The following is a 26,220-nucleotide window of genomic DNA, read 5'->3' on the forward strand; positions in this document are numbered from 1 at the left end:
AACAATGCTTAGAGTAGTCTAATATGTGACCACTATTTTGGCCACTGAAATACTGGCATCATTGGCATGGTGGCCTAAAACTCCTGGTTTGCTCCAAACCCTTTCCCTGAGAGGGCAGATTAATGTTCTCCAGCACTATACTAGTGCCAACAGTTTCTAGTAATTTGAGCAGGGAAGCTGGTATAGTAGCAGTCATTCCATCTGATGTCTCATCATAACTATGCTCTGCAGAGCTGTGAGTCTGAAAACCACCAGGTACTCCAAATAATGGTAGCTAATCCCCCCCTATCCTGTAGTCACAGTTGGTGTCCTATTTAAAATCCAAGTGAGCATTTCTCTGAGAAGGGAATCCCCTCCTCTGTGCCCAGTCAGGTCTTAGTAATATATGTTATTCAGGTTTACAACAAGCTGATTTGATATATAGAAGCCAATACCTGGGACCCGGAGGTAGCATTGATTGGGTATTGGGATTGAATGCAGGTATTGGAAAATAGAATTGGAATTCTGGACATTGAGACCATGCTCCTTGAAAATGGCATACCATATCTACTCCTGCCCATCATCACAAAAATGGAAGCTAATTATATTTAGATGAAAAGTTTGTAGTTTTCAATGCAGAGTTGTTATTTTCCAAATATGCTATAATTATGGGGTTGTTCATCCTTCTCCCCATGTAAACAGAAATATGCTCATATTACTAAGATGATGTTGTTGTTGTTATCAATTTAGTAGTGCCTGACTCTTAGTAATTCTATGGAACAGGTCTCTCCACATCTTCTATCTTGCACTACTCTGAGTTTTCTGCGCTGTGATTGGTGTCAGCTTTGATGGTGTCCAGCCACAGGGTTCTTTGACGGCCTGATTTCCTTTTACCACTAACTCTTCCAAACATAATTGCTTTCTCCAGCGAATTTTCCTGCATGACATGGCCAAATTGAGACACAGTTTTGTGATTTTGTGACTTTGAAGTTCTGGAATTTGTGCAATGTGGGCTTTGTGTTCTTAAAGGAGTGTTTGGCAATTTCTATTGCTGATGTCCCGTGTTGGATTTTGGGTTCTAAATCTATTGCTCTGCTATTGTTAGCTGTAAGTTTTGCTGCAAGGGATTTTGAAGTATTTTTGTCCTGCATGGATTTTGCCTGTAGCATTCCTTTACTTATGAATGTTTGATAAATATATGGAAGAGGGAAAATATGGGGGGGGGTCTAATTCTTCCTTCAGAAGGAAGGAGATGGGAATGAGAAAGAGGGAGGTAGTGAAGGAGGGAGGGAGGGAAACAGAAAGGAAGAGAGGAGGAAGGGCGATTGGAATGAAAGGGAGGGAGGAACTTTCAAAACCTTGCAAGCCTTGGGTAAAAATGTGTGCTTTATCAATATAAAAATTAGGTGCTCACAGGTGCTCCTGTGCATTCCAAAACATTCCTTTAGATCAGCAGGTCCCAACCTTTTCGATATCCCACATCCCTAGAACACTTCTGATATATTCTCTCACCCCTTACAAAAGTTTGAAATAACGGCAACGAATTATGCATATACACTATAATTTTGAAAACCCAAGTTTTTGCATCCCCTGGAATATCGTCTCACACCCCTAGGGGTTGCGAGCACTCCCGGTTGGGAACCCCTGCTTTAAATAGATGTACACATCTATAGAAATTGCATTTTCTTTCCTCCTGTTACCGTAGTTTCACTTTGTGCTGCTTTTAATTACAGAAAAGCAAATGTCCTTCTGGAGACAAGACAAGTAGCTATGAAAATCTTCGAAGATTACACCGTTTCCTGGTACTGGATAATAATGTAAGCATAGGACTGAATAGGCCCACTAAACTATAGAATGAAATTGTGGCTTAATTATCCCAAAACCAGAACACTGGAGAAATTAGAAAATGCATAAACTTGAGATGGTTTATATGGGGATCTCCCTTAATTTAATCCATATCAGCTGTACAAAGGAGGATTGGCCTGAATTAACCACTGACCCAAAGTCATTCAGTAAGCACCATGATCAAGCTAGGTTTTGGGCTTGGGTTTCTTTGGCATGTATCCAAAATTTTAACTTATTATACTAGCAGTCTTGGCACTCTGTCATTGCCCTAGCTGAAGTACTGCTCTCTTGCCTGCCAATTTGTTCATTCACTCATTTTTGGGGAGCATTATGCATTGAACACTCATTTCTTTTACATAATCAACATTGTTTATCCATATTCATCCATACTGGCTTGCTTCACAACAAAGTGTTTTAATTGATTTGGGGTTAATATGATATGTAAATCAGGCTACTATAGTTTATTCAACAACTTGGGGTTTTTAAAATCCTGGTTTAGCATTAGGAATGACTGTAGCTATTTTGTTAATTGATTCATGTAATCCAAGCAGTTATAACTGTAAATATCTGCATGGTAAAGTAGCAAATGAGAATTTAGAGAAGAGATTAATATATATATATATTTATGTAAATGTAAGATAGTGAAACATGGAAGGAAGAAATTAATTTTACAAATCCATGATGAAAATATAATATTCCTCTGAGCGTACATTGCTTTGATATCTTTTCTTCTTTTAAATAAGATATTTGGTTTTCAATGCAAGAATTATTTCAAGACTTTCTGTCTTCCATCTGCAGAGGTCTCGTGATTTCCATGGTAGTCAGTCTTGTATTTATTGTTCTGCTCCGGTTCCTGGCAGGGATCATGATTTGGGTGATGATTGTACTGGTGATCCTGGTGCTTGGATATGGTGAGTTAAATCAAGTCTGGAATCTTATGAGTTATAGCAAAAGTCTACTGGAAATTCTCATTCTTCAGATTTAGTTTAGAGGTGGATAGAATATAAACTTCTAAAATATTCCAAATCCTCACTATTGTGAACTAACCATGATGAGCTATTGGAGACTGGAGTTAACAGTATCTGGAAGACTATACATTAATGAGGTACCCATGGCTGATTTGGATACCTTTGAGAGTTGGGTACCTCTGAATTCTGAAAGTTGCAACGCAACATATCTGGAAATGTCAGATTGGGGAAGATTTTGCTAAGATTTTATATAATATGTCTATGAATTGCTTTGCTTTCTGTATTTTTTAATCACCATTCCCCATTTAGGCTGCAATATTGTGGGTATACAGTAATGAGAATATTAGGCTGCAATATTGTGGGTATACAGTAATGAGAGTATACAGCCCTTTTCTCTTCCTTTTCCAACTCTTGTTTTTGTTTTCCAGGAATCTTTCATTGTTATATGGAATATGCTCATCTGAAAGGACAAGCTGGTTCTGATGTCTCCTTGATGGAGCTTGGATTCCAGACAGATTTTCGTGTCTATCTGCACTTGAAGCAAACCTGGTTAGCTTTCAGTGAGTTCCTGTTTGAGTATAATAGCTAGGGGCCTTTTGAATGAGCAGATCTAGAAGCTATTTAAAAATTGGAAAAGTTCTCTTCAAACCTCCATACAGATGAAAGTGTATTCTGAATAGTTCTAAGATTTTTTCTAGTTTGTGTTTTTATCTTGCTCAGTAAACGCTGTATAGAGCAGGAATCAAGTCATTTCCTTTTTTTTTTTTTGATCCAGTGATCATCCTGTGCATTATGGAAGTTATCATTATTCTACTGCTTATCTTCTTGCGCAAGAGAATCCTCATTGCTATTGCACTTATCAAGGAAGCTAGCAGGTGAGGCTGACTTGGACTCTTCTATTCTTGGAAGTGTCATCCACAACCATCCCCTCATTAATCAGTTTTGTGGTTCTTCAGAATTGGCTTGCTATTCTTGTCTAAATCTATTGCTGCTGGAAAATCAAGCAGATCTGTACTGCATCAACAAACAAAAGAGAAAATGCTAAATTGAGATTAATATTCTCTTTTTGCAAGAGAATAAACTGGTTGTCCATCTCAAATATAAAACATTCTTTTTATTCATTCCTTCCAGAACTGTTGGGGGTGGGAGGAGTTAAAGTTTAAAGTTAAAGTTCCAGCTCTATTCTTTTGTAAAGTGTACAATATGCACTCCTTGAATAGAAACTGTTAACTATCCTGGATATACTGTAGGTGAACCCAGTACCAATGTGGCCAAAGAACAAACAAGGCTTTATTGTGGCTGGCTGTACTAAAGCATTGGAACTGAATCATGTGCTTTTTCTTTCTCCCCATTCCCCATCCCTCTTGCAGGGCTATCGGACACATCATGACATCACTTCTGTTTCCACTCTGTACCTTCTTTCTGGTGTGTCTCTGCATTGCTTATTGGGCTAGTACTGCTGTGTATCCTTCCTCAATTTTTCTTTCTTTCCTGAATAAATGGGTGAAGGGGATGGGTAACCTAGTTCTCAGATGTTCATCTCAGGCAAGAAAAAGTGGCATTTTTATTACTATAATAAAGAGTTCCTTGACTGCTTCTAGTTTCTTGTCTACCTCTAACGAAGCTGTCTACAAGGTGTTTAATGATACAGAATGCCAATATGCTGGAACAACTTGCAACCCAGAGGTAAGGAACTTAAAATAATTAACTAGTGAAAATATTTTCAGTTAAGCTGTTTGGAAACTACAAGAATATAGCAGTCCACTTCCTGCTGAATATGTGACAGATCCTCCTGCAAGTGCCATGGATGAGGTTCACTCCTTCCAGTCTTTGTTTGAAGAGTCTGAGTCAAGCAGGTTTCCCTCCTATTCCAGAAAATGGGATGTTCAAAGACTAGGTTTGTACTTTCTCCCAGGGAAATATACCCAAGTGTGCACTGTTTTCTTTTAGCAAGTGTAAGCATAGCTTTATAGGAGAATTAAGCTCTATGCCTTGTTCATTATTTTAAATTACTTTTTGAAAGGCAAAAGAAAAGGAACAGTTATATCATGTATTAATAATTGGCACATTCTGGACATTCTAGAAGCCAAATTCTGGAAATTCACAAGGCAAAATTTCTATTTTGCCCAGATTTTTGGAAACTTGCGTATATACTTAGGGGAAATAAAATAGAAAAGCAATATTATTTTCAAGTAAGACGTTTAAATGGAACTTTAACAAATAACAATTTTCTTCCTTCTTTTAGACCTTCAATACTTCCAATGTCACGAAGCTGTGCCCAGGAGCACATTGCCTGTTTGCCTTCTATGGTGGTGAGACTGCCTACCACAAGTACCTCATCATCTTTCAGATTTTCAATATTTTCATGTTCTTTTGGCTGGCCAACTTTGTCATTGCTTTGGGCCAAGTTACACTTGCTGGGGCCTTTGCATCATACTACTGGGCTTTTAAAAAACCTGATGATATGCCAGCATTTCCCCTCTTCTCCTCATTTGGCCGAGCACTCAGGTAAAGGGAATGGGGTGCAAAGGAAAAAATGTCAATTTGCCTTGATATCAGCAATGTACCTTTTGGAGGAATAGGAAATTGTTATTAGGCATCTGTTAGGGCCCACTTCAAAACCTCATCCGAAGAAAGCAGGACTCCTGGAATAGTTTCTTTCCAAAAGGAACTTTTATTAGGAGAAGCTGATAGCAGGCATGATAGGCAGGATCTGAGGGTTTCCCACTCAGATCAATAGGTTAAAAGAGTCCCGAGCAAAATCCCACCCCAATAGTTCATCCGGTCACTTTGAATGGACCAATCCCCAGGTGTTAAGTTCACTGTGGGAAAAGAGCTGATAACAGGGTCCTTTCTCATGCTTGTGAAGATGTTGTTGGGTCTTCGCACCTTCCCTTCCGCAGCAAGAGATAAGCCAGATGGCCGGAGGCACATTCTTTTCTCACCCCAAGGTAACATCAAGGGAGAGACAGTTCAAAGAGTCAGCATGCAAGAACAGCAAAAGGATACATTGTAGCAAAGCAGAATAACATACCATGGAGCCTTCCCTCCTCCCCCTCAGGGGAATGGCAGAAGCCTCAGAAAGAAAGAAACAAGAAAGAGATGAGATGGATCCCTTCCCCCCCCCCCCCCGGGAAAAATGGATTCTGACAGGACCACTAAGTTCACAGAAAAGATAGGTGCAAGCTTAGTATAAAATTCTTTGCGATTTGGATAAGATGAGATGGCAAATTGTTCTTTGCTTTGTGGTTGGAAAAGAGAGCTGATTTCTGAAAAGCTAGTATTACAAGTAGATATTAGGCTTATTCAAGGTCACTTAGATTCCCTTAGATGAAAAGTGCTGCAGTTTTCTTTGTGAGAGCAGAGTCAACATATGTACATCACAGGTAATTTCAAAAACTTGTGAAAGGCTGAAGACACTTTTGCAAAAGCATAGTCCCACAAAGAAGTCTTTCTTGGGCCTGGCAAGTACTGCTTGAGAAGACTCAGTCCTGTATTCTTCAGCATAGTAGCATTTCCTACAGCCAGAAGGGACTCCAGTATAGAACTATGTTATCCTCCCTCTTTAAGAAAATGTGTACAGGTGTGCTGCAGCCTTTTTCTGCTGCTGTTTTCTCCCTGTAGGTATCACACTGGTTCACTGGCCTTTGGATCCCTGATTCTTGCCATTGTCCAGGTCATTCGAGTCATTCTGGAATACTTAGATCATAAACTAAAAGGTATTGATCCTTTCTACTGGTTAAAACTTTCAGGCATTTCTTTTGTAAACCTACCTCCAAGGGATGGTGCTGTTGTTCATAAGGTGTTAGATTTTTTAAATTTTTATTTTGATCTTTGTTGTCACATTCTGTAGCAGTTTAAGACCTATAGGGATTTTGTGCTGTAGAAGCCCAAGTAAATAAATAAATAAATAATCAGAGAGATACATGACTCTTTCTAATGTGATAGAATAATAAGAACTTTCTCCTGTCCTGTTTTGCAATCCATTAGCTTCTGAGAATATGTTTGCCAAGTTCCTTTTGACCTGTTTCAAATGCTGCTTCTGGTGCCTGGAGAAATTCATCAAGTTTTTGAATAGAAATGCATACATTATGGTGAGGAATTCAAACATCTGTGACTTATTTAGGGCATTAATGCAGATTTCTAGATGCTCTGCACAGTAAGGGAACTATTTTAAAGAGTTTATACCTTTGGCAGAAGTTGCAAGTTTTCTTTTAGATTCTTCATTACTCATTAAAACATTTAAAGCAGACTTGGCTGCCAAATGCGCTCATCTTGGTCATTTGTATAGTGCATTTACTTGTCCTGATGATGCCATGCCAATGCTGCAGCAGTTACTGTATTCTTCATTCTTAGTACATGTTTTCAGATGAAAATGCTAATTACCCATTCATGTTAATTCTGTATTGATTTTTATTGTGAAATAAATTGGTTATGAAATAAACTGGGGCCTGATAGAATAGTTGGAGCCCCTTGACTGATAAATAAAGAACTTTTTTAATGCTAGCTGAGCTTGGGGGGCATGATGGGAAAACATAACAAACAAAATAAGTACAGTATATTTTCCTTCTTATTCCCTTCCCTTCACATTCTCAAAAGTCATGTAAAAATGTATTTGCTTGTTTGTTATGTTTTATCATGGCATTAATACTGTTGTAATATTATATATTTGCCTTTTTTTCTGGCTCTAAATAACCATGTCTTTGTAGAAAAATAATGTTCGTTAATAGATTTTCTCCCCTCCCCTTTGGCAATTTCCCCAGATTGCTATTTACGGTACCAATTTCTGCACTTCTGCCAGGAATGCCTTTTCCTTGCTCATGAGGAACATAATCAGGTGAGGGCCAGAAAGCTGCTTTTGGCTTTATTATTCTGTTTGGAGGAACTCAGAAAAGTTCTTCATTGTAGATTTAGTAGCTGAAAATTCCATGATAAACTGGTACGATAATTATCATGTAAATGTCCTGTGGCAGTGGGCATTCTTTGTGATAGTGCTCACCTTGTGGAACAAACTGGATTCTCAACTGGAGAAGAGTACAGAAATATGAATACCTGTGTGTATGAATACATCCAAGTTCTCTTGACTAACACTTCACAGAATGAGATGGGTAGCATAGAACTATAAATAAATTGTATCACCTGCCCTAATTATGAAATTATTTATATATTTTATGAGTTATACTCTATACCTTATAGCAATTCTTATAAACCTAAACTTTCATAATTTTAAAATGAAAAGCGGCATGAAAATGCTGTAAACATTTATTCATTCATGCAAACAGTAATTTATTATGAAAAAATTACAAGATGTGCTCAGTTTGAATATTTGACCACTTTAAAATATTAAAATGGAAATGTAGCAAGAGATACTCTGGCGAAGGAGGAGATATTATAATATATCAGTAAGACTATAAGTAAGATAAGTAAGCTGGGGCAAGACTATGCAGCTTACCTATGATCTAAAAGAAAAGGGGAAGTCTTCTTTCAACTGAGCTTGATTTCATGGTCCTTTTCTATTTCTGATGGTATGGAAGTGTTTGCCACTACTTTCTTCCAGGATATTTTTTCCATTGCCCACTAGCCTACACCCTGGAATTTTCAGGTAGTCTTCCATCATCTGCTAACCAGGTCCAGCTCTGCTTAGTTCCAAACTAACTTAGTCCCAGAGAAAATTGCCTGGGTTCTACTGATGCATGATAAAAAGTAGGCATTGCTGTAACATTCTCAGTTATATTTGTATAACAATTCTATACAGGTAGTCCTTGACTTACAAACATTCATTAAGTAACCATTTACAGTTACAAGAACATTGAAAAAAGTGTCTTATGACCATTTTTCACATTTAACAACCATTGCAGTATTCTCAGTCACATGATCAAAATTTGGATGCTTGGTAACTGGCATTTGTTTATGACGATTGCAGTGTCCGGGGCCATGTGATCACTTTTTGTGACCTTCTGATAAATAAAGTGAATGGAGAAGCCAGATTTACTTAACAGACATGTTACTAACTTAACAACCACATTGTCAAGCTATGAAATGTACTGTCTTTAGGACCACTGTAGTGCTTCTAGCTTGTCTACAATTACTGGGGAGGGAAGAGTTTGGGATCTACAGGTGGCCCCTATTAGCGGGAGAGCCGAAGCTTCTGAAGAGATGTTTTGGCAAACCAAAGTTTCTTCTCATTGCTGGAAGATTAATTGGACAATGTGACCTGAACTGTCAGAGAGGGGAGGGAAAGTTTTACTCTTTTAATTATCTGTTTCCTTCCATATTCTCAGAGCTAGCTTTCCTTGTATTGTACCAGTTTGCTAATGCCTAATAAAATTTACATTAGAGATCACTATCAAACCTGAAGATCGCTGCAGCCATCTTTGTCTTTCTGAGCTGCCATAGGTTGGGGGGAGAAGGGGGAAAAAAATTACAGCTTTGCTATTTGCCAATTGCTTTTATTGGGTAGCATGATCTATAGCAGTGATGGTGAACCTTTTAGGGACCGAGTGCCCAAAAACTAGCCCCGCCCTTGCTCCACCCCCTGCCCTGTCCTCCACCCGCCTGCCCGCAGGGCCACTCACTGCCTCCAGGGCCCACCGCAGATCGCCCAGGCAGCCCAGCAGCACCATGGCGGCCATGCCCTCTGCCCGTGCTCCTCAGCATCAACTGTGCGGGATGGGCCGTGAGGGCAGAGTCTTGTCTATGCTGCCTGGCTGCCATGTCCTTGGCTGCGCTGCTCCGTGTGGATCACGCTCAGGAGCAACTCTTCAGGGGGGCTGCTGGTGAGGAGGGGGTCGTGGGGGGAGGCGAGGCTGGGGCAACGGCACATGTGCCCACAGAGAGGGCTCCAAGTGCCGCCTCTGGCACGTTGCCATAGGTTTGCCACCTCTGATCTATAGCATAGTAGAGGGGAGGGAATTGTTACATTTAGTTACATTGAATCCCTAAGGGGAATTTTAAAGTTGGTTTCACTTTTGACTATGCCGATAATACGTATCCAATAAACACGTGCTTTGAGGAAACTTCAAGCCTCTGAATTCTGCTTTATTTGGTTTCATTAGTCGGAACCTTGACATTTGCAATGTCTCTGGTGTTTTTCTTCATTGGGCTTCTTAGCTGGAACTTGACACTAAGCTAGCTCTCTTCAACTTCAATTCCTATTGAGGGATCCTGAGCCCCTATGCCCTTTCTGGTAGCCTCCACAGGGGTAGTGAAGAACTCAGGAGAAGATGCCTGAAACAGAGCAGCCAACTGGAACCGGGCCAGGGTTGATCAATGGGACCTCAACTGGGGTCTAAAGCAACTTTGCAACCCCACCAGCCTCAATGCGTCCCAAGGAGTGGGCTGAACAAAAGGAGCCAACCCCAGTCCTGGGGGGGGGGGGACAGGTGGAGCAGCAGTGTTCAACCAGCCTGAATTGGAGAAGTGGTGAGAAGAGTTGCGGAAAGCTGCTGAAGCTGAATTCCTACTATGCTACCCTCACCCTGAGCTAGGCAGAGAGTTAGAGTGGTGGAAGCAATGAACTTAGGAATGGCTAGCACCGAGAGAATGCTACTTGCCAATGTGTGGCAGCCAGTCGATGGAGCAACTGAATCAGAAGCTCAGCAGCTTGGAAGTCTGAGCCAGCCCCATAACTGGATCCCAGATCTCAGGGAGGTTTGGCCCAGCTCCCAGCACTGACACCAACCCCAGCACTCAGTGGGAGCAGCAGCTGTGGTGGTCAGAGGAGTAATTAGCCTGCAACCAGGGATGTCTCTGCAGCTCGGCCCCAGTCCAAGGCCGGGGGCTTGTAGTCTGCCAATGGCACTTCCCCCCCAACCTGGGGGAATAGACTGGTGTTCCCTGCCGGCTCCTGAGTATGAAGCCCACCCGTGGATGTACCCATATTGTGGGACTCTGGCCAATGCCAGGACCACCTCCATCCCCGCAACTGAGAGCAACATTTAACCAAAACCTTAATAAGCTGGTGTTCTTCCTCAAGCAAGCCCAGACACACTTTGACTGGCATTTAGAGGGTTACCCTGATGACAAGGCCTGAGTAGATGTTGTGGTGGACAACCTTGAGGGAGAGGCAGCAGAGTAGGTGACAGACCTCCATGACAAAGCTGCCCCTCAGCTGGCAGACTCAGATATGCTTCTGTATGGTTTCAGAGCCCACTTCGGAGACCCCACGCAAACCAACGAGTGGAGGCAGAGATTCTTAATGTCAGACAGGGGAATAGGCTTGTGGCTGAGTACATCAGAGACTTCAGGAAGATTGCAGGGAAGCTGAGGCACTGGCCAGAGCAGCTTTTGACCCAATACTTCTGAGAAGGACTAAGCCGTGATCTATTTCAGCTGTGCCTGACCCAAGGGATCTCAAGCCAGCTCAGTGGCTGGTACCAACTGGTCATCACTGTAGAGCTAGACCTGGCAGTGTACAAGGGCTGTGAAAGTTTTGGACCTCAAATGAAGAAAAGCCAAGAGAAGCATGCGTTGGGGAGAAAACAGGCAGTGGCAGTGTCCCCGGTTACTCTAAACCATCTGGTCTCTCCCCCATCATGTGTTTTCACTATGGCCAGGGGGGGCCACAGAGCAATGATGTGCCTAGCACCAACCCCTGGGTGGCTCCCATGACACTGATTCTCTCAAAGCCAAAGAAGCCACTGAAGAAGGGGAAGGAGAAATTGCGAGTGGCGGTCCAGGTCGTTGAGGTCTCCCCCCCCCCCCGAGAGTGAAGGAGAGGGAACTCTGCCTGAAGAGGAGCCACCAATGATTCTCTACTACAGCGAGAGTGAGGGAGAGGACGATCCGATGAGTGGAGTGGAACTTAAAGTTAGGATGGACATCACGGCATCCCACTCATGGGCTAAGGGGGTGGTAAAGGCCCTCACAGACTCGGGCAACACCCGTTGCCTCATTAGTCAAGCCACAGTGCAGAAGTTCGGGTTACATGTGAAGAAGCTTAAGAACCCTGTGAAGTTCGAGCAGGTGGATGGCACGCTGATAGGCAAAGCCACTTCCCATTTGACAGAACTGATGCAGTTAGAATTGAGGGGCCACCAAGAGACTATCTGCTTTATGGTCGCCTCAAAGATGTCAGAAGAGATGTGATCCTGGGCCTGGCTTGATTAGCCAAGTGGGGGCCCCAGATCTATTGGGAAAAATGATTATGAGGAAGCAAGCCCTGAGTCCTCCAAACATGGGGAAAAAGCAGCCCAAGAAGGAAAGGAAGGCAAAGAGAACCCCTGAGCACAGCAATTCACAAATGAGGTGCTACATAAGCACTTATACAAAGGGGTTTTGGTGTACCTGGTGACATCCTTATTTACACTGAAACCATGGACTAACATGTGAAACTAGTGAGACAGGATGCTAAGCTGTATGTCAAACTGTTAAAATGCAAGTTTCACAAGTCTAACTTAGACTACTTAGGCCAGGGCTTTTCAACCAGAGGTATGCATAGCACCTGTGGTACATTGGCACATGGCAGGTGGTACATGGCCCTGCCCTGCCCAGCCCAGCCCAGGGTAGCGGAGGAGGAAATGAGCCAAAGCGTCACAGGACTTGCCATGAGCGAGTCTTTAGGAACTGCAGGGCTGCTTGGGGCAAGGCAAAGGCCCCAGGTTCAGCACTTCCAGCACACCTGGAGGAGAAAGGAGGAGGGAGGGGGTGGAGACAGGAAGGGATTTAAAAGGTAGCAGTTTGGGCGGGAGAGGGAGTGAAAAAAAAGACGCAACCTTGGGAGGAGGAGGAAGAGTCAGCTGGAGCTGCACTGAAGATAAAAGGAGGAGGAGGGGCAAGAGAGGAGAGGACAAAAAACAGGCCGCGTGCGCACAAACAGGTAAGAAACGCAGCTGGGGATGGGTCGTGGCATGAGAGTCCATGTTGCCTGCACCATGCCACCCAACACCCTCCCCAGCCTGCCCAATTTTGGCAGACAGCGGAGCGCTCTCCTCACCGGGTGGAGAGGCCGGGCCCGCCGGACAAGGTGAACCAGCATGCGCAGAGGCGTCGGCGAGCTGGCAGCTGTGCTACCGGTGGCCATGGCTTGAAATGCCACTGTAAATTGCTGGATTACAGTCTCACAGCATTAAGAGCAGAGTGGCGGGAAGGTATTTGTAATGAGGGAGGGAGAAAAACAGGCATCCCCTGAAGGAGATCAGCAAATGGCCCTTGCCCTCTTCACATACCCGTGGACTCCGGGGGAGGGGATGCCATGAGCAGCATGAGAGTCCCACGTTTCCTGTGCTACACCGCCCAGACCCCAGCCTGGTTTGGCAGGCAGCTGCATGGTTTTCTCACTGCGCAGAGCAGCCAGGCGAGGCGATCCGGCAACAAGCTGAACCTGCCTGTGCATGCATAGAGGCAGAGGTGAGCGCATGCACCTGGGGCCTGTCATCTCAGGTGAAAGGGAAGTGCTGAGAATGCAGTCAGCCTGTGTGGCAAAACAGTCACCCAGGCGCCAGGTACATGCACTCGCCTCTGCCTCTATGCATGCACAGGCAGGTTCGGCATGCTGCCGATTTGCCTTGCCTGGCCCAGCCGCTCCGCATGGTGAGAAGACCACGCCACTGCCTGTGATGTGATTATTATTTTTAGGAATATTGGGAAATATATATATATATATATATATATATATATATATATATATATATATATATATATATATATATATATATATATTTAATTGTTATCTATCAAAATTGTATTAACTCAATGTTTACAAAAGAGGATATTTTGGGAAAAGAGGAAATCAACTAAAACCATTATGTAGAAATCAGTTGTTAATGATTGTTTTACAAATATAACCCAGACAGCACACTGTTCACCAATTATTAAGTGATTTATGTTTTTTAAAAATCAATAAAATATATTACAAAAAAATGTTTGGGACACTGCCAAAGCATATTTTAGAGGATTATAACTTATATGGCAAAATAGAAGAAGGAAAAAAACAACAAACGAAGCTAAAGGAAGAATTTACGAAATTAGAATCAGAACTACAAAGAGACCCACAAAAGAAAACTCTTAAAAAACAAATGGAGATAAAAAAACACAAATTAAATTTAATAGAAGCTAAAGAAATTGCCCAACTTTTTTGAAAATGCTAAAAAGCCGGGTAGATGGTTAGCTTATAAATGGAAAAAAGAAAGAAAAAACTGATAAATGAATTGCAAGATGTGAGAGGCGATTTACAATGTTAAAATGATACAATAAAAAAAATAATTAAAGAATGTTATGAAACACTCTCCCCTTTATGGATTACTGCCTTGTCGTGGCGAAGGGGCTTGTGTAACTCAATGAAGCTATAAGCTATGCCATGCAGGGCCCCCAAGACGGACAGGTTATAGCAAAGAGTTCTGATAAAATGTGATCCACTGGAGAAGGAAATGGCAAACCACTCCAGTATCCTTGCCATGAAAACCCCATGGACAGTACTAAAAGGCAAAAAGATAAGACACTGGAAGATGAGCCCCTCAGGTCGGAAGGTGTCCAATATGCTACTGGGGAAGAGCAGAGGGCTAGTACTAGTAGCGCCAGAAGGAATGAAGCGAGTGGGCCAAAGCCGAAAGGATGCTCAGCTGTGGATGCATCTGGTGGTGAAAAGAAAGTCCAATGCTATAAAGATCTTTTCTCCATAGGAACCTGGAATGTAAGATCCATGAATCAAGGCAAGCTAGACATAGTCAAACAAGAGATGACAAGACTGAATATCGACATCTTAGGAATCAGCGAACTAAAATGGACAGGAATGGGTGAATTTAACTCAGATGACCATCAGGTATACTACTGTGGGCAAGAATCCCTCAGAAGAAATGGAGTAGCCTTCATAGTCAATAAAAGAATAGGAAAAGCAATACTGGGATACAATCCCCAAAATGACAGAATGATCTCAATTCGAATCCAAGGCAAACCATTCAATATCACAATAGTCCAAATCTATGCCCCAACCACTGGTGCTGAAGAGGATGAAATTGACCGGTTCTATGAAGCCCTACAGCACCTTATAGAATTAACACCAAAAAATGATGTCCTTATCATCATGGGGGATTGGAATGCTAAGGTAGGAAGCCAAAAGATAACCGGAATAACAGGCAAGTTTGGCCTTGGAGTACAAAATGAAGCAGGGCACAGGCTAATAGAATTTTGTCAAGAGAATACGATGGTCATAACAAACACTCTTTTCCAACAACCCAAGAGACGGCTCTACACATGGACATCACCAGACGGTCAACATAGAAATCAGATTGACTATGTGCTCTGCAGCCAAAGATGGAGAAGCTCTATACAGTCAGTAAAAACAAGACCAGGAGCTGACTGTGGCTCAGATCATGAGCTTCTTGTTGCAAAATTTAGGCTTAAATTGAAAAAAGTAGGGAAAAGCACTAGGCCACTCAGGTATGAACTAAATCATATTCCTGATGAATATACAGTAGAGGTGACAAATAGATTTAAGGAATTAGATCTGATAGACAAGTGCCTGAAGAACTATGGATGGAAGTTCGCAACATTGTACAAGAGGTAGCAACTAAAACCATCCCAAAGAAAAAGAAATGCAAGAAAGCAAAATGGCTGTCTGAGGAAGCTTTGCAAATAGCTGAGGAAAGAAGGGAAGCGAAAGGCAAAGGAGAAAGAGAAAGATACACCCAATTGAATGCAGAATTCCAGAGAGTAGCTAGAAGAGATAAGAATGCCTTCTTAAATGAACAGTGCAAAGAAATAGAAGAAAACAACAAAATAGGGAGGACCAGAGATCTCTTCAAGAAAATTGGAGATATGAAGGGAATGTTTCATGCAAAGATGGGCATGATAAAGGACCAAAATGGCAGAGACCTAACAGAGGCAGAAGAGATTAAGAAGAGATGGCAAAACTACACAGAAGAACTATACAAGAATGAGCTTAACATCCCAGATAACCACAATGAGATGGTCACTGACCTCGAACCAGACATCCTAGAATGTGAAGTGAAATGGGCCTTAGAAAATCTGAGCAACAACAAAGCTAGTGGAGGTGACAGTATTCCAGCTGAGCTATTCAAAATCTTAAAAGACGATGCAGTAAAAGTGCTACACTCAATTTGCCAGCAAATTTGGAAAACTCAACAGTGGCCACAGGATTGGAAAAGGTCAGTTTACATTCCAATTCCAAAGAAAGGCAATGCCAAAGAATGTTCAAACTATCGCACCATTGCACTCATTTCACATGCTAGTAAAGTTATGCTTAAAATCCTACAAGCTAGACTCCAGCAGTATGTGGATCAGAACTACCAGAAGTACAGGCAGGATTTCGAAGAGGCAGAGGAACTAGAGATCAAATTGCCAACATACGCTGGATCATGGAGAAAGCTAGGGAGTTCCAGAAAAACATCTACTTCTGCTTCATTGACTATGCAAAAGCCTTTGATTGTGTGGATCACAACAAATTGTGGCAAGTTCTTAAAGAGATGGGAGTACCAGACCATCTCATTTGTCTCTTGAGAAACCTATATGCGGGTCAAGAAGCAACAGTGAGAACCGAACACGGAACCACTGATTGGTTCAAAATTGGAAAAGGAGTCCGGCAAGGCTGTATACTGTCGCCCTGCCTATTTAACTTATATGCAGAGCACATATGCAGAGCACATCATGAGAAAGGCAGGGCTAGATGAATCAAAAGTTGGAATTAAGATTGCCGGGAGAAATATCAACAACCTAAGATATGCAGATGATACCACTCTAATGGCAGAAAGTGAAGAGGAACTAAAGAGCCTCTTGATGCGGGTGAAGAAGGAGAGTGCAAAAGTTGGCTTGAAACTCAACATTAAGAAAACCAAAATCATGGCATCGGGCCCTCTCAATTCCTGGCAAATAGATGGGGAAGAAATGGAGGTAGTGACAGATTTTATTTTTCTGAGCTCAAAGATCACCTCAGACGGGAACTGCAGCCAAGAAATTAAAAGATGCTTGCTCCTGCGGAGGAAAGCTATGGCAAATATAGACAGCATTCTAAAAAGCAGAGACATCACCCTGCCAACAAAAGTGCGTATAGTCCAGGCCATGGTTTTCCCAGTTGCAATGTATGGCTGTGAAAGTTGGACCATAAGAAAGGCTGAGCGCCAAAGAATTGAGGCCTTTGAACTATGGTGCTGGAGAAGACTCCTGCGAGTCCCTTGGACTGCAAGGCGTTCAAACCGGTCAGTCCTAGAAGAGATCAACCCTGACTGCTCTTTAGAAGGCCATATCCTGAAGTTGAAACTCAAATACTTTGGCCACCTAATGAGAAGGAAGGACTCACTGGAGAAGAGCCTAATGCTGGGAAAGATTGAGGGCAATAGAAGAAGGGGACGACAGAGAATGAGATGGCTGGATGGAGTCACTGAAGCAGTAAGTGTGAATTTAAATGGACTCCAGAAGATGGTAGAGGACAGGAAGACCTGGAGGAACGTTGTCCATGGGGTCGCGATGGGTCGGACACAATTTCGCAATTAACAACAACAACAACAACAACAAATGAAACACTCTATGATATAGAAGAAATTACTCAGGAAAAAATAAGGTAATATATAGAAAATGCCAAGCTACCAAAAATTTTAGAGAACTTTAAAAATATGCTAAATGGAAAAATAATAACGATGGAACTGACATAAGTGATAAAAAGACAAAAAAATGACAAAACACCAGGCCCAGATGGGCTACCCACAGAATTTTACAAATGTCTACAAGATATACTAAGCTCATTAATGCAAGTTGTGTGTAATGAGGTACTATTAGAAGCCAAATCACCAAATACGTTGACAGAAGCCAATATTAACTTAATACCAAAAGAAGACTCAGACTTGATCCATATAAAGAACTGTAGACCAATATCTCTGTTAAATGTGGATCATAAAATTTTTGCTTCAGTAATAGCAGAAAGATTGAAGAGATTTTTGATTGAATTTATACATCCAGACCAAAAATGGATTCTTATCAAAGAGACAAATAAAGAACAATTTAAGAATTATTTTAGATACACTGGAATATTATGAAATGCATCCAGGGAAGCAAATGGCACTAATTTTTTTTAGATGTGCAGAAAGCCTTTGATAACATTAATTGGCAATTTATGGTACAACAACTAAACTATGGATTTTGGAGAATATTTCATAAATACAATTAAAACAATTTATAATAGACAAATGGCTAAAGTAATTGTAAATGGAGATTTCACAGAGAACTTTAATATTAAAAAAGGTAGTGGAAAAGGCTGTCCACTATCTCCATGATTATTTATTTTAACTTTGGAACTGTTGAATAGAAATGTTAGACAGGACCCAGAAATTAAAAGAATGGAGATAAAAGATGAAAAATATAAACTACAAGCATTTGCAGATAATTTGGTATTTATATTAGAAGACCTGTTGGAAACAAGCCCTAAATTATTGACAAAGATTGAAGAATTTGGAGAAGTAGCAGGACTGAAAATAAAACAGAGAAAAGACTAAAATTATAATCAAAAACCTTACAGACAAACAAAAAAACCAACTGTCAGAAAAAACAGACCTCTAGGTAGTCAAGAAAGTTAAATATCTGGGGATATATTTAACAGCAAGGTGTGCAACAATAAAAGAAGATAAATTATGTAAAATTATTACAACAAAGTAATAATGGAAAAATGGAAAAACTTACAACCATCAACATTAGGAAGTATGGTGACGGTGAAAATGAACATTTTGGTAAACTATTTTTTTATTCCAAACAATACCTATAAAAATAGAGAAATTTTGTTTTTGATGAGTTAAATGCATCGATTTTGAAATTTATCTGGCAAGGGGAAAAAAGCCAGAATTAGACTGAAAATGTTACAAGAAATGAAAGAAAATGGAGGATTTGGGTTACCAGACTGGGCTCTATACTATCAAGCAGCTGCATTAACATGGTTAAAAGAATGGATAACCTTAGACACAAAAGATTACTATACTTAGAAGGACATGACTTACAACTCGGATGGCACACCTTTCTATGGTATGGGAAGAAAAAAATCCATAAATACTTTCAAAATCATTGTGTAAGAAATGCTTTGCTTCCAACATGGGAAAAGATAAAAAGAAAAATTTATATGAAAGTACCAGGATGGATCTCGACAATGGAAGTATTTGTTCACCCAAATCTAATTAAGTATGAGAAACTTGTGATTTATAGAGACATTTTGAATACTGAAGGGAAACTATAAACTAAACAAGAACTGAAAGAACAGGGCATTGAGCTGTAATGTTGGCCACAGCTGCAAATGCAAATGAGATATGAGAAAGATGCCAAAACATATAGTATTTATAAAGACCAGACATTGTTTGACCAGATACTATTGTCAACAGATGAAAAATTAAGAAACTGTATAACATTTTGTTAAACTTAAAGATGGAAGATGAACATGTCAAAGAAACAGTGATAATTTGGACAAAAAACTTTGGGCACAATATAGAGTTAGAAAAATGGCAAAACCTGTGGGAAGGAAACTATAAAATAACAATGGCAGCTACCTATAAACAAAATTTATATAAAATGTTTTATAGATGGCATTTACCACCTGCGAGGTTAGCAAAAATATTTAAAAACATGTCTAGCAATTGTTGAAAATGTGGCCATGGGAACAGTCCTCCAGCAAAATAAGGAGGGAAACTTACAGCCATGCATGTACACAAGCTAAATGAGACAGAGTGGCTGTGGGTTGTGTGGGACAAAGAGGCTTTTGCAGTACAGTGGGCGCTACTAACATGGAGACAGTTCCTGGAGGAAGCAAGGCTCCCTTTGAAGTGTGGACTAACCATAAAAACTTAGAAGCAATGAAGATCCCCCACAAGCTTTCTCCTAAACAAGTCCAATAGGTGCAGTTCTTCAAAAGATTTGACTTTGAATTAAAGTACATTCCGGGGGGGGGGGGATTTCTTCTGCCCTGTCCTGCATGCCCCAATATAATATATAAGAGGAGATGGTGAGCTCCATCGTTCCCAGCAGGCAACACGTAGCACAGGCTACAACCAGGCGGCAAGAGAAGAAGAGCTCACTTCCCACCAATGTGTTTGCCCAACAACTGCTTCAGACCAACGCATGGTTTATGGCTCATCAGAGAGAATTGACTATGAGAGATGAGTTGGCGTGGAAGGTGGACAAATTGTATGTCCCAGACCACCTACAATTACAAGTTCTGCAATGCAGTCACAATGCTAAACAAGCATGCCACTTTGGGTTCCTGGAGACATTACATCTCACCAATTGTCAGTTCTGGTAACCAAAGATGAAGAAAGATATTGAGGGCTATGTGGGAAGTTGTGCTGTCTGTGCAGGTAGCAAGAGACTACCAGGGAAGAGTCTGGGACTGTTGCAGTAGGTGGCTGATCCGACCAGATCCTGGGAGGAGATTGCCATGGACTTTATAGTGGAGCTACCAGAGAGTGGGGGGAGTACTATGATTTGGACCATGATAGACTTATTTTCCAAGCAAGCCCACTTCGTTGCATGTGATGGATTCCCCTTGGCCCAGAGGCTAGTGAAGATGTTTTTGCAACACGTCTACAAATTACATGGAGTGCCTAAGCCAGTGGTTCTCAACCTGTGGGTCAGGACCCCATTTGGGGTCGAACGACCATTTCACGGGGGTCGCCAAACAAGGCTGTCCGCCATTTTTTTCCCCTTTGGCCACGCCTCTGGCACCCGGTGATGTATAAGTGGTTGGGGGTCACCACAACATGGGGAACTGTATTATGGGGTCGCGGCATTAGAAAGGTTGAGAATCACTGGCCTAAGCGCATCATTTCACATCATGGGGTCCAGTTCACTGCTATATTCTGGAAGGAATTTGTAACAGTGATTGGGTCCTCCCAGGGGTATAAGTACAAATGGATTGGCAGAACAAATGCAATAGTGGAGCAGAATCTGCTATGTCAACTACCAGCAAACGAACTGGGCAGAGCTTTTGCCGTTTGCAGAGATAGCATATAACAATGCAGTACACAGCAGCACAGGTTTCACTCCATTTAAGTTAGCCATGGGGCTGGAATTCGTGCCAATACCAGAGTGCCTGCAAGAGCCCCTCTCCTCAAGCACCCTAAGCGACTGGATGGGTTCATTCCAGCAAGTCTGGAGCGATACAAAATGGCTTTAACAAAAGCAGCCAAAAGTCAGAAAAAGCAAGCAGACAAAAAAACAAGCTCCCCAGGAAACATTCCATATAGGAGATAAAGTGTATCTGTCCACCAAGTATCTTAAGGTGAGACAAATTTGCAAGAAGTTAGGGATGAAGTACATAGATCCTTTCCTCATCATAAAAGTCAACCCAGTGATAGTAGAGCTAAGACTACCAGGGTTATTGGGTAAAGTGCACCCAGTATTCCCTTGCATCTTACTGAAACCATATAGGGGATCCACAATGAGACCAGCCTCAATAGTGGTAGAAGGGGAAACACATTATGAAGTTAAGCAAATACTTGATTCTAGAATCCACAAAGGGAAATTGCAGTACTTAATCCAATGGGAGGGGTATCCGATATCAGAAGCTAGATGGGTGAAAGTCCAGAACGTAAAAGCGGATCGTTTAGTAAAACATTTCCACACTAAGTACCCCCCAAAACTGGGACCAGTACAAGGGAAGAATTAATAAGCAATGATGTGTATTCCTTTTTGTTTTCCAGATTCTCCTTCCCTTCTAGGGGCCAGCCTGTCAAGCTATGAAATTTATTGTCTTTAGGACTGCTGTAGTGCTTCTAGCTTGTCTACAGTTATGGGGGGAGAGAGGAGAGTTGGGATCCACAGGTGCTCCCTATCAGCGTGAGAGCTGAAGTTGCTGATGAACTGTTTTGGTGAACTGAAGTTTTTTTCTCCTAACAATTGCTGAAAGATTAATTAAACAATGTGACCTGAACTGTCAAGAGAGGAGAGGGAAAGTTTTACTCTTTTACTTGTTTCCTGCCATAAAGAGCTAGCTTTCCTTCTATCGTACTGGTTTGCTAATGCCTAATAAAGTTTACATTAGAAATCGCAATGTCTCTGGTGTTTTTCTTCATTGGGCTTCTTAGCTGGAACATGACACGCCATGATTCACTTAACAACTGTGGCAAGAAAGGTTGCAAAATGGGACAACATTCACAACAGTCTTACTGAGCAATTAAGAAATTTTGGGCTCAATTGTGTTCATGGACTATCTGTAACTGTTTCCTCTCTGTATTCAGGGTGGCTGTTTTGGACAAAGTCACTGATTTCCTGTTTTTCCTTGGAAAAATCCTAATTGTGGGAAGTGTTGGTAAGATATTTGTGATATTTTGAGTTTTCTCTTAAGTTTGGTCATTTATTGGTCTTCTTTTTGGTGTTTCCATGCAGATTTCACTTATTGTATTTGCATTTGAATGCAATTGGTATAGGCAATAAAGAATATATTTAAAGCAGGGGTCAAAGCCTTTTTTTTTTTGTATAACAGGAATGGGACCCTAATATAGCTGGAGGTAAAGCTGTTTCTTTTCCTACGTATGATTTCTGTACCTTTCCACATTTTGCTGTAGTTCAATCCTACTTTTGCTCTTCCAAAAATTTCCAGTTGCAAGTCACTTGCCTCAAATTTTAAGATATCAAGAGTTGTAATCCAGTATATGTAGAGGACATAAAGCTAGTGGAGATCTTTTCCACCTCTCTTACATGTTATTGCAGCTCATTTTCATAATAAGTAGAAACAAGTACAAGATTTAAACCCTATTTGGGAGGGGGAAAGGAATTTGTTGAAATACGTCTGGATCAAGGTCAAACTCGTTTGTAAAAATGATGGGATTTCCAAATTGGCACTAAAGATATAGAGAAAAATGTAAAATTTAATTATTTTCATTTCTTTTTAGGTATCCTTGCTTTCTTTTTTTTCACCCAAAGAATAAAGCTGATTCAAGACACAGCACCAACTCTCAATTATTACTGGGTCCCCATTCTGGTTAGTATTTCTAAAAATATGAATGTATTTTTTTTCTCCAATTCCAGCTGTACTGGTTGGCAGCTGTTTTCATGTTCATTTAATCTACTTTTACAGCATTGAAGTCTTCCTTGATAGTTGTGCTGCTTGGGGGGAGGGTTGAGAAAGAGTCACCATTAGTTTATTGAAATATAACATGCATTCTGTTATTAACTATTGGTTACATTTAATTTCCATCTTACTTCAAGGGAATATATAGGTTCTGTACTACCCATGTTATTTTATCCTAGCTATGAGTTAAATTTTGAAGAAAATTAATTGATTCATATATTGTACTAAGATAAAATGTGGTTGGCATAGGGTGTTTGTAGTCTAGTGAACTCATTCATTGCAGTTTATAAACCATGGTTTAATCTGTTGTGTCAATCCAATTAACTGGTTCCTTCAACCATATTAAAATTAACCTTGACTTAGAATAATCCACGAAGAATATGTGCATTTGCATGTAATTCTCAAATGCTTGGAAGAGAGTTCTAATTCCCACCAGATCCAATTCATATTTGTTCATTTATTAAATTTGCTTGCCATCCATCTCACCACAAGGTGACTCTGGGCAGCTTATAATTCTTTTATAAAAGAATAAAAGTATACAAATAATAAGAATAAAATACTATAAAAATACCAATTATCAGTTATAATTAAAAGATGGAGAGGGAAGGAGTGGGATGGGGGGAGGGGGGATCTGTTGTTGAATCTATCAACCACATGCAACATGAACCTCCCCCACTAGAATCCCAGGCCAGCTGATAGAGCCAGGTCTTCAAGCTCTTGTGGAAGGTCAGAAGGTGGGAGCTCACTTCACTCCTGGGGCAAGTTATTCCAAAGGGCAGGAGTGACAGCAGAGAAGGCTCTTCTTGATCCTGCCAGCTGGAGTTCCCTGGCTGGTGGGACCTGCAGCATTTCTCCTCTGTCTGCACATGTGGGGTGGGCCAATCCCATTGGGATAAGATGTTCCTCAAGTAACCTTGATCCATGCCATGAAGGGCTTTAAAGATGATAACCAACACTTTGAATTGCCCCTGCAAGCAAACTAGTAGCCAGTGCAACTTACAGAATAGCGGTGGGGGCCCCAAAAGCTAAGAGCCGAGGTGGCACAGCAGTTAGGGTGCAGTACTGCAGGCCACTTTAGCTGACTGTGTTCAGCAGGTCAGAGGTTCAAATCTCACCGGCTCAAGGTTGACTCAGCCTTCCATCCTTCCGGGGTAGGTAAAATGAGGACCCAGATTGTTGGGGGCAATGTAAATATATATATACATTGCTTACTGGTGTACACCGCTTAGAGAGTGCTCGCACTTAAAGCAGTATATAAGTCTCATAAATAAATAAATAAATAAAAGCTGCCCATGCTGCCTCACTCTGCACCAGCTGTAGCTTCCAAATGCTCTTAAAGGGAAACCCCATGTAGAGCATTTTGCAATAGTCCAAATACAAGAATGACTGAGCGCAGGGACTCCTGATCCAGGAAAAGCCACAACCCGAAGTTATGCAAAGGCTCTCCTAGCTTCAACTGCCACCTGCTATTTGAATAGGAATTGTGAGTCCAGGTGAACCACCAAATTGCAAACCAGATCTGTCTGGAGTAGTGCCACCTCATCCAGAACTAGGGATTCAAAGTCCTGGATCTTGGGGGTCCACATACTCAAAGCCATTTGGTCTTGCCAGGGTTCAGCCAAATCCTGGTGTCCCCCTGATAGCCTCCAGACACTGTGAGAGGACAGCAACTTGGGTTACCAGGGGTGGACATAAAGATTATATAAATATAATCCATTTAGACATTATTGTTATCGTCATTGCCTAGATATGATACATTCTCTTTTTTTGCAGACAGTGATTGTGGGTTCCTACCTCATTGCACATGGATTTTTCAGTGTATATGCCATGTGCGTGGACACACTTTTCCTTTGCTTCTGTAAGTATCTTGTTTAAACTGTTAAATGGTGCTAGCCACTGCTGCTATATTATGCTTTATCCAAAAGTAAACAGTTATTTATTGACTCCAAAGCTGCTCCCTAGTTACTCTAACATTAAGCCTGGAATTCATTCCTGATGGGGCTCCAGGTTAACTTAGCCTTCCATAGCAGTAGTAGCATAACATTTAGAATTTATACCACTTCATAGTATTTTACAGCCCTCTCTAAGCAGTTTACAGAGTCAGCATATTGCTCCTAAAAATCTAGATCCTTATCTTACTGACCTCAGAAGATAGAAGGCTGAGTCAGTCTTGAGCCAGTCTGTTGTGTCCTGAGCCTGCAAAGGCAGGCTCGGGACGTTGCAACGGTCCCGGGCAGTTGCAAGCTGCCCGGGACCAGACTGAGTGGCACCGGCTTCACGCACATGCGTGAGGCGCAGAAGCACGCCAGAATGTTACCTTTTTGCCCGGGGATTCTATTAAAGAAGTCAGAGAGGCCTGCGAACCTCAGAGCTGTGACGGAGAGAGAACTACTGAAATAAAAGGGCTGTTGGAATTACAGAATGTGCTCTATTCATTCGCCGTTGACTCGAGGACTCAACACTGGCAACGAGGATGGGATAACTTACAAAAACAAAAAAGAAGAATTGTAAGCTTACCCCAAGAGTCCTGGAGAGAGGAAGACGGCATTAAACTCAGCACCTGGCCTACCAGTACAGCGTTGCTGGAGGTAAGCTGGCTGATAGACCCCTTCCTAGCATAGAAGCAAGAATGGCGAAGATAGGGAGGCTGTCTGAATTCGATGTCACTCACCCAGAAAGATGGGAGTCTTATGTGGCCAGAGTAGAAAATTACTTTAGAGTAAATCAAGTAAGAGAAGGTGGCTTGAAGGCCGCTACTTTGCTCTGTGTCAAGATGCATTTGAAATTGCAGAAAATTTGGCAGCCCCTGCTCCTCTTGAATCTGTCACTTACACAGATTTTAAAAAGTTATTGAAGGAACATTTTCAGCCCAAGTTGTCTGTTATTGCGTGGAGACACACTTTTGAACAGAAGGATCAAAGAGCTGGTGAATCAGCTAAAGAATACATTGCAGCCTTGAGAAGAGCAGCTAAGCCTTGTGATTTTAAAGATTTAGAAGAAAGGTTGAGAGACCGATTTGTATGTGGGCTTAGGGACAGAGACTTGCAACAGAGACTCTTTGCAAAGGAGGACATTTCATTCCAAGATGCCTTGAGAGAGGTCACTGCAGAAGAGGCAGCAGGTGGGGCTGTCAAGAACATGAGGCCTATCAGGAACAACCCAGAAGCCGTCTCCGTGCACCATGGGGGAATCCAGGAGAGCTCGGAAGAAGATCCTGAAGATGAGGTGGATCATCTCTACCGAGCCAAAGAAAGGTAGCAGAAGGAAGGCAAAGAATAGTCTTCAGCTGTACCCAAGTGCTTCGGGTGTGGAGGTCGCCACAAGAGGACCGACTGCAGGTTCCGTTCTGCAATCTGTAGAGCATGTGGAAAGCAAGGCCACATAGCAGCTGTGTGTCTGGGCCGTCAGAAGGTACAACCCCGAGAAGAATTGCAC

The 26,220-nt window shown here is 41.7% G+C and overlaps 1 protein-coding gene across 7 annotated transcripts in view; it reads left to right on the top strand.

Moving 5' to 3' along the window:
- Positions 1 to 26,220, top strand: part of SLC44A2 (solute carrier family 44 member 2) — a 260,738-nt gene that overhangs the window by 193,511 nt on the left and 41,007 nt on the right. For 5 of the 7 annotated variants that reach the window (XR_005559275.1, XM_039364294.1, XM_039364295.1 and 2 more), the window contains 13 exons: positions 1,713 to 1,796; positions 2,623 to 2,735; positions 3,221 to 3,352; positions 3,568 to 3,667; positions 4,163 to 4,255; positions 4,394 to 4,478; positions 5,038 to 5,300; positions 6,417 to 6,511; positions 6,783 to 6,886; positions 7,556 to 7,629; positions 21,953 to 22,023; positions 22,607 to 22,695; positions 24,559 to 24,643. Coding sequence is in view for 6 of the 7 variants with exons in the window: in XM_039364294.1 (XP_039220228.1) it covers positions 1,713 to 1,796; positions 2,623 to 2,735; positions 3,221 to 3,352; positions 3,568 to 3,667; positions 4,163 to 4,255; positions 4,394 to 4,478; positions 5,038 to 5,300; positions 6,417 to 6,511; positions 6,783 to 6,886; positions 7,556 to 7,629; positions 21,953 to 22,023; positions 22,607 to 22,695; positions 24,559 to 24,643 (1,388 nt within the window). In the remaining variant the exon portion in view is untranslated. The remainder of the gene's footprint in view (positions 1 to 1,712; positions 1,797 to 2,622; positions 2,736 to 3,220; positions 3,353 to 3,567; positions 3,668 to 4,162; positions 4,256 to 4,393; positions 4,479 to 5,037; positions 5,301 to 6,416; positions 6,512 to 6,782; positions 6,887 to 7,555; positions 7,630 to 21,952; positions 22,024 to 22,606; positions 22,696 to 24,558; positions 24,644 to 26,220) is intronic. The other 2 variants (XM_039364296.1, XM_039364297.1) reach the window with 1 other exon arrangement.

The sequence above is a fragment of the Crotalus tigris genome, unplaced genomic scaffold, assembly GCF_016545835.1.
Source record: "Crotalus tigris isolate CLP2741 ecotype Arizona unplaced genomic scaffold, ASM1654583v1 scf7180000019721.812232, whole genome shotgun sequence".
Classification (NCBI taxonomy): domain Eukaryota; kingdom Metazoa; phylum Chordata; class Lepidosauria; order Squamata; family Viperidae; genus Crotalus; species Crotalus tigris.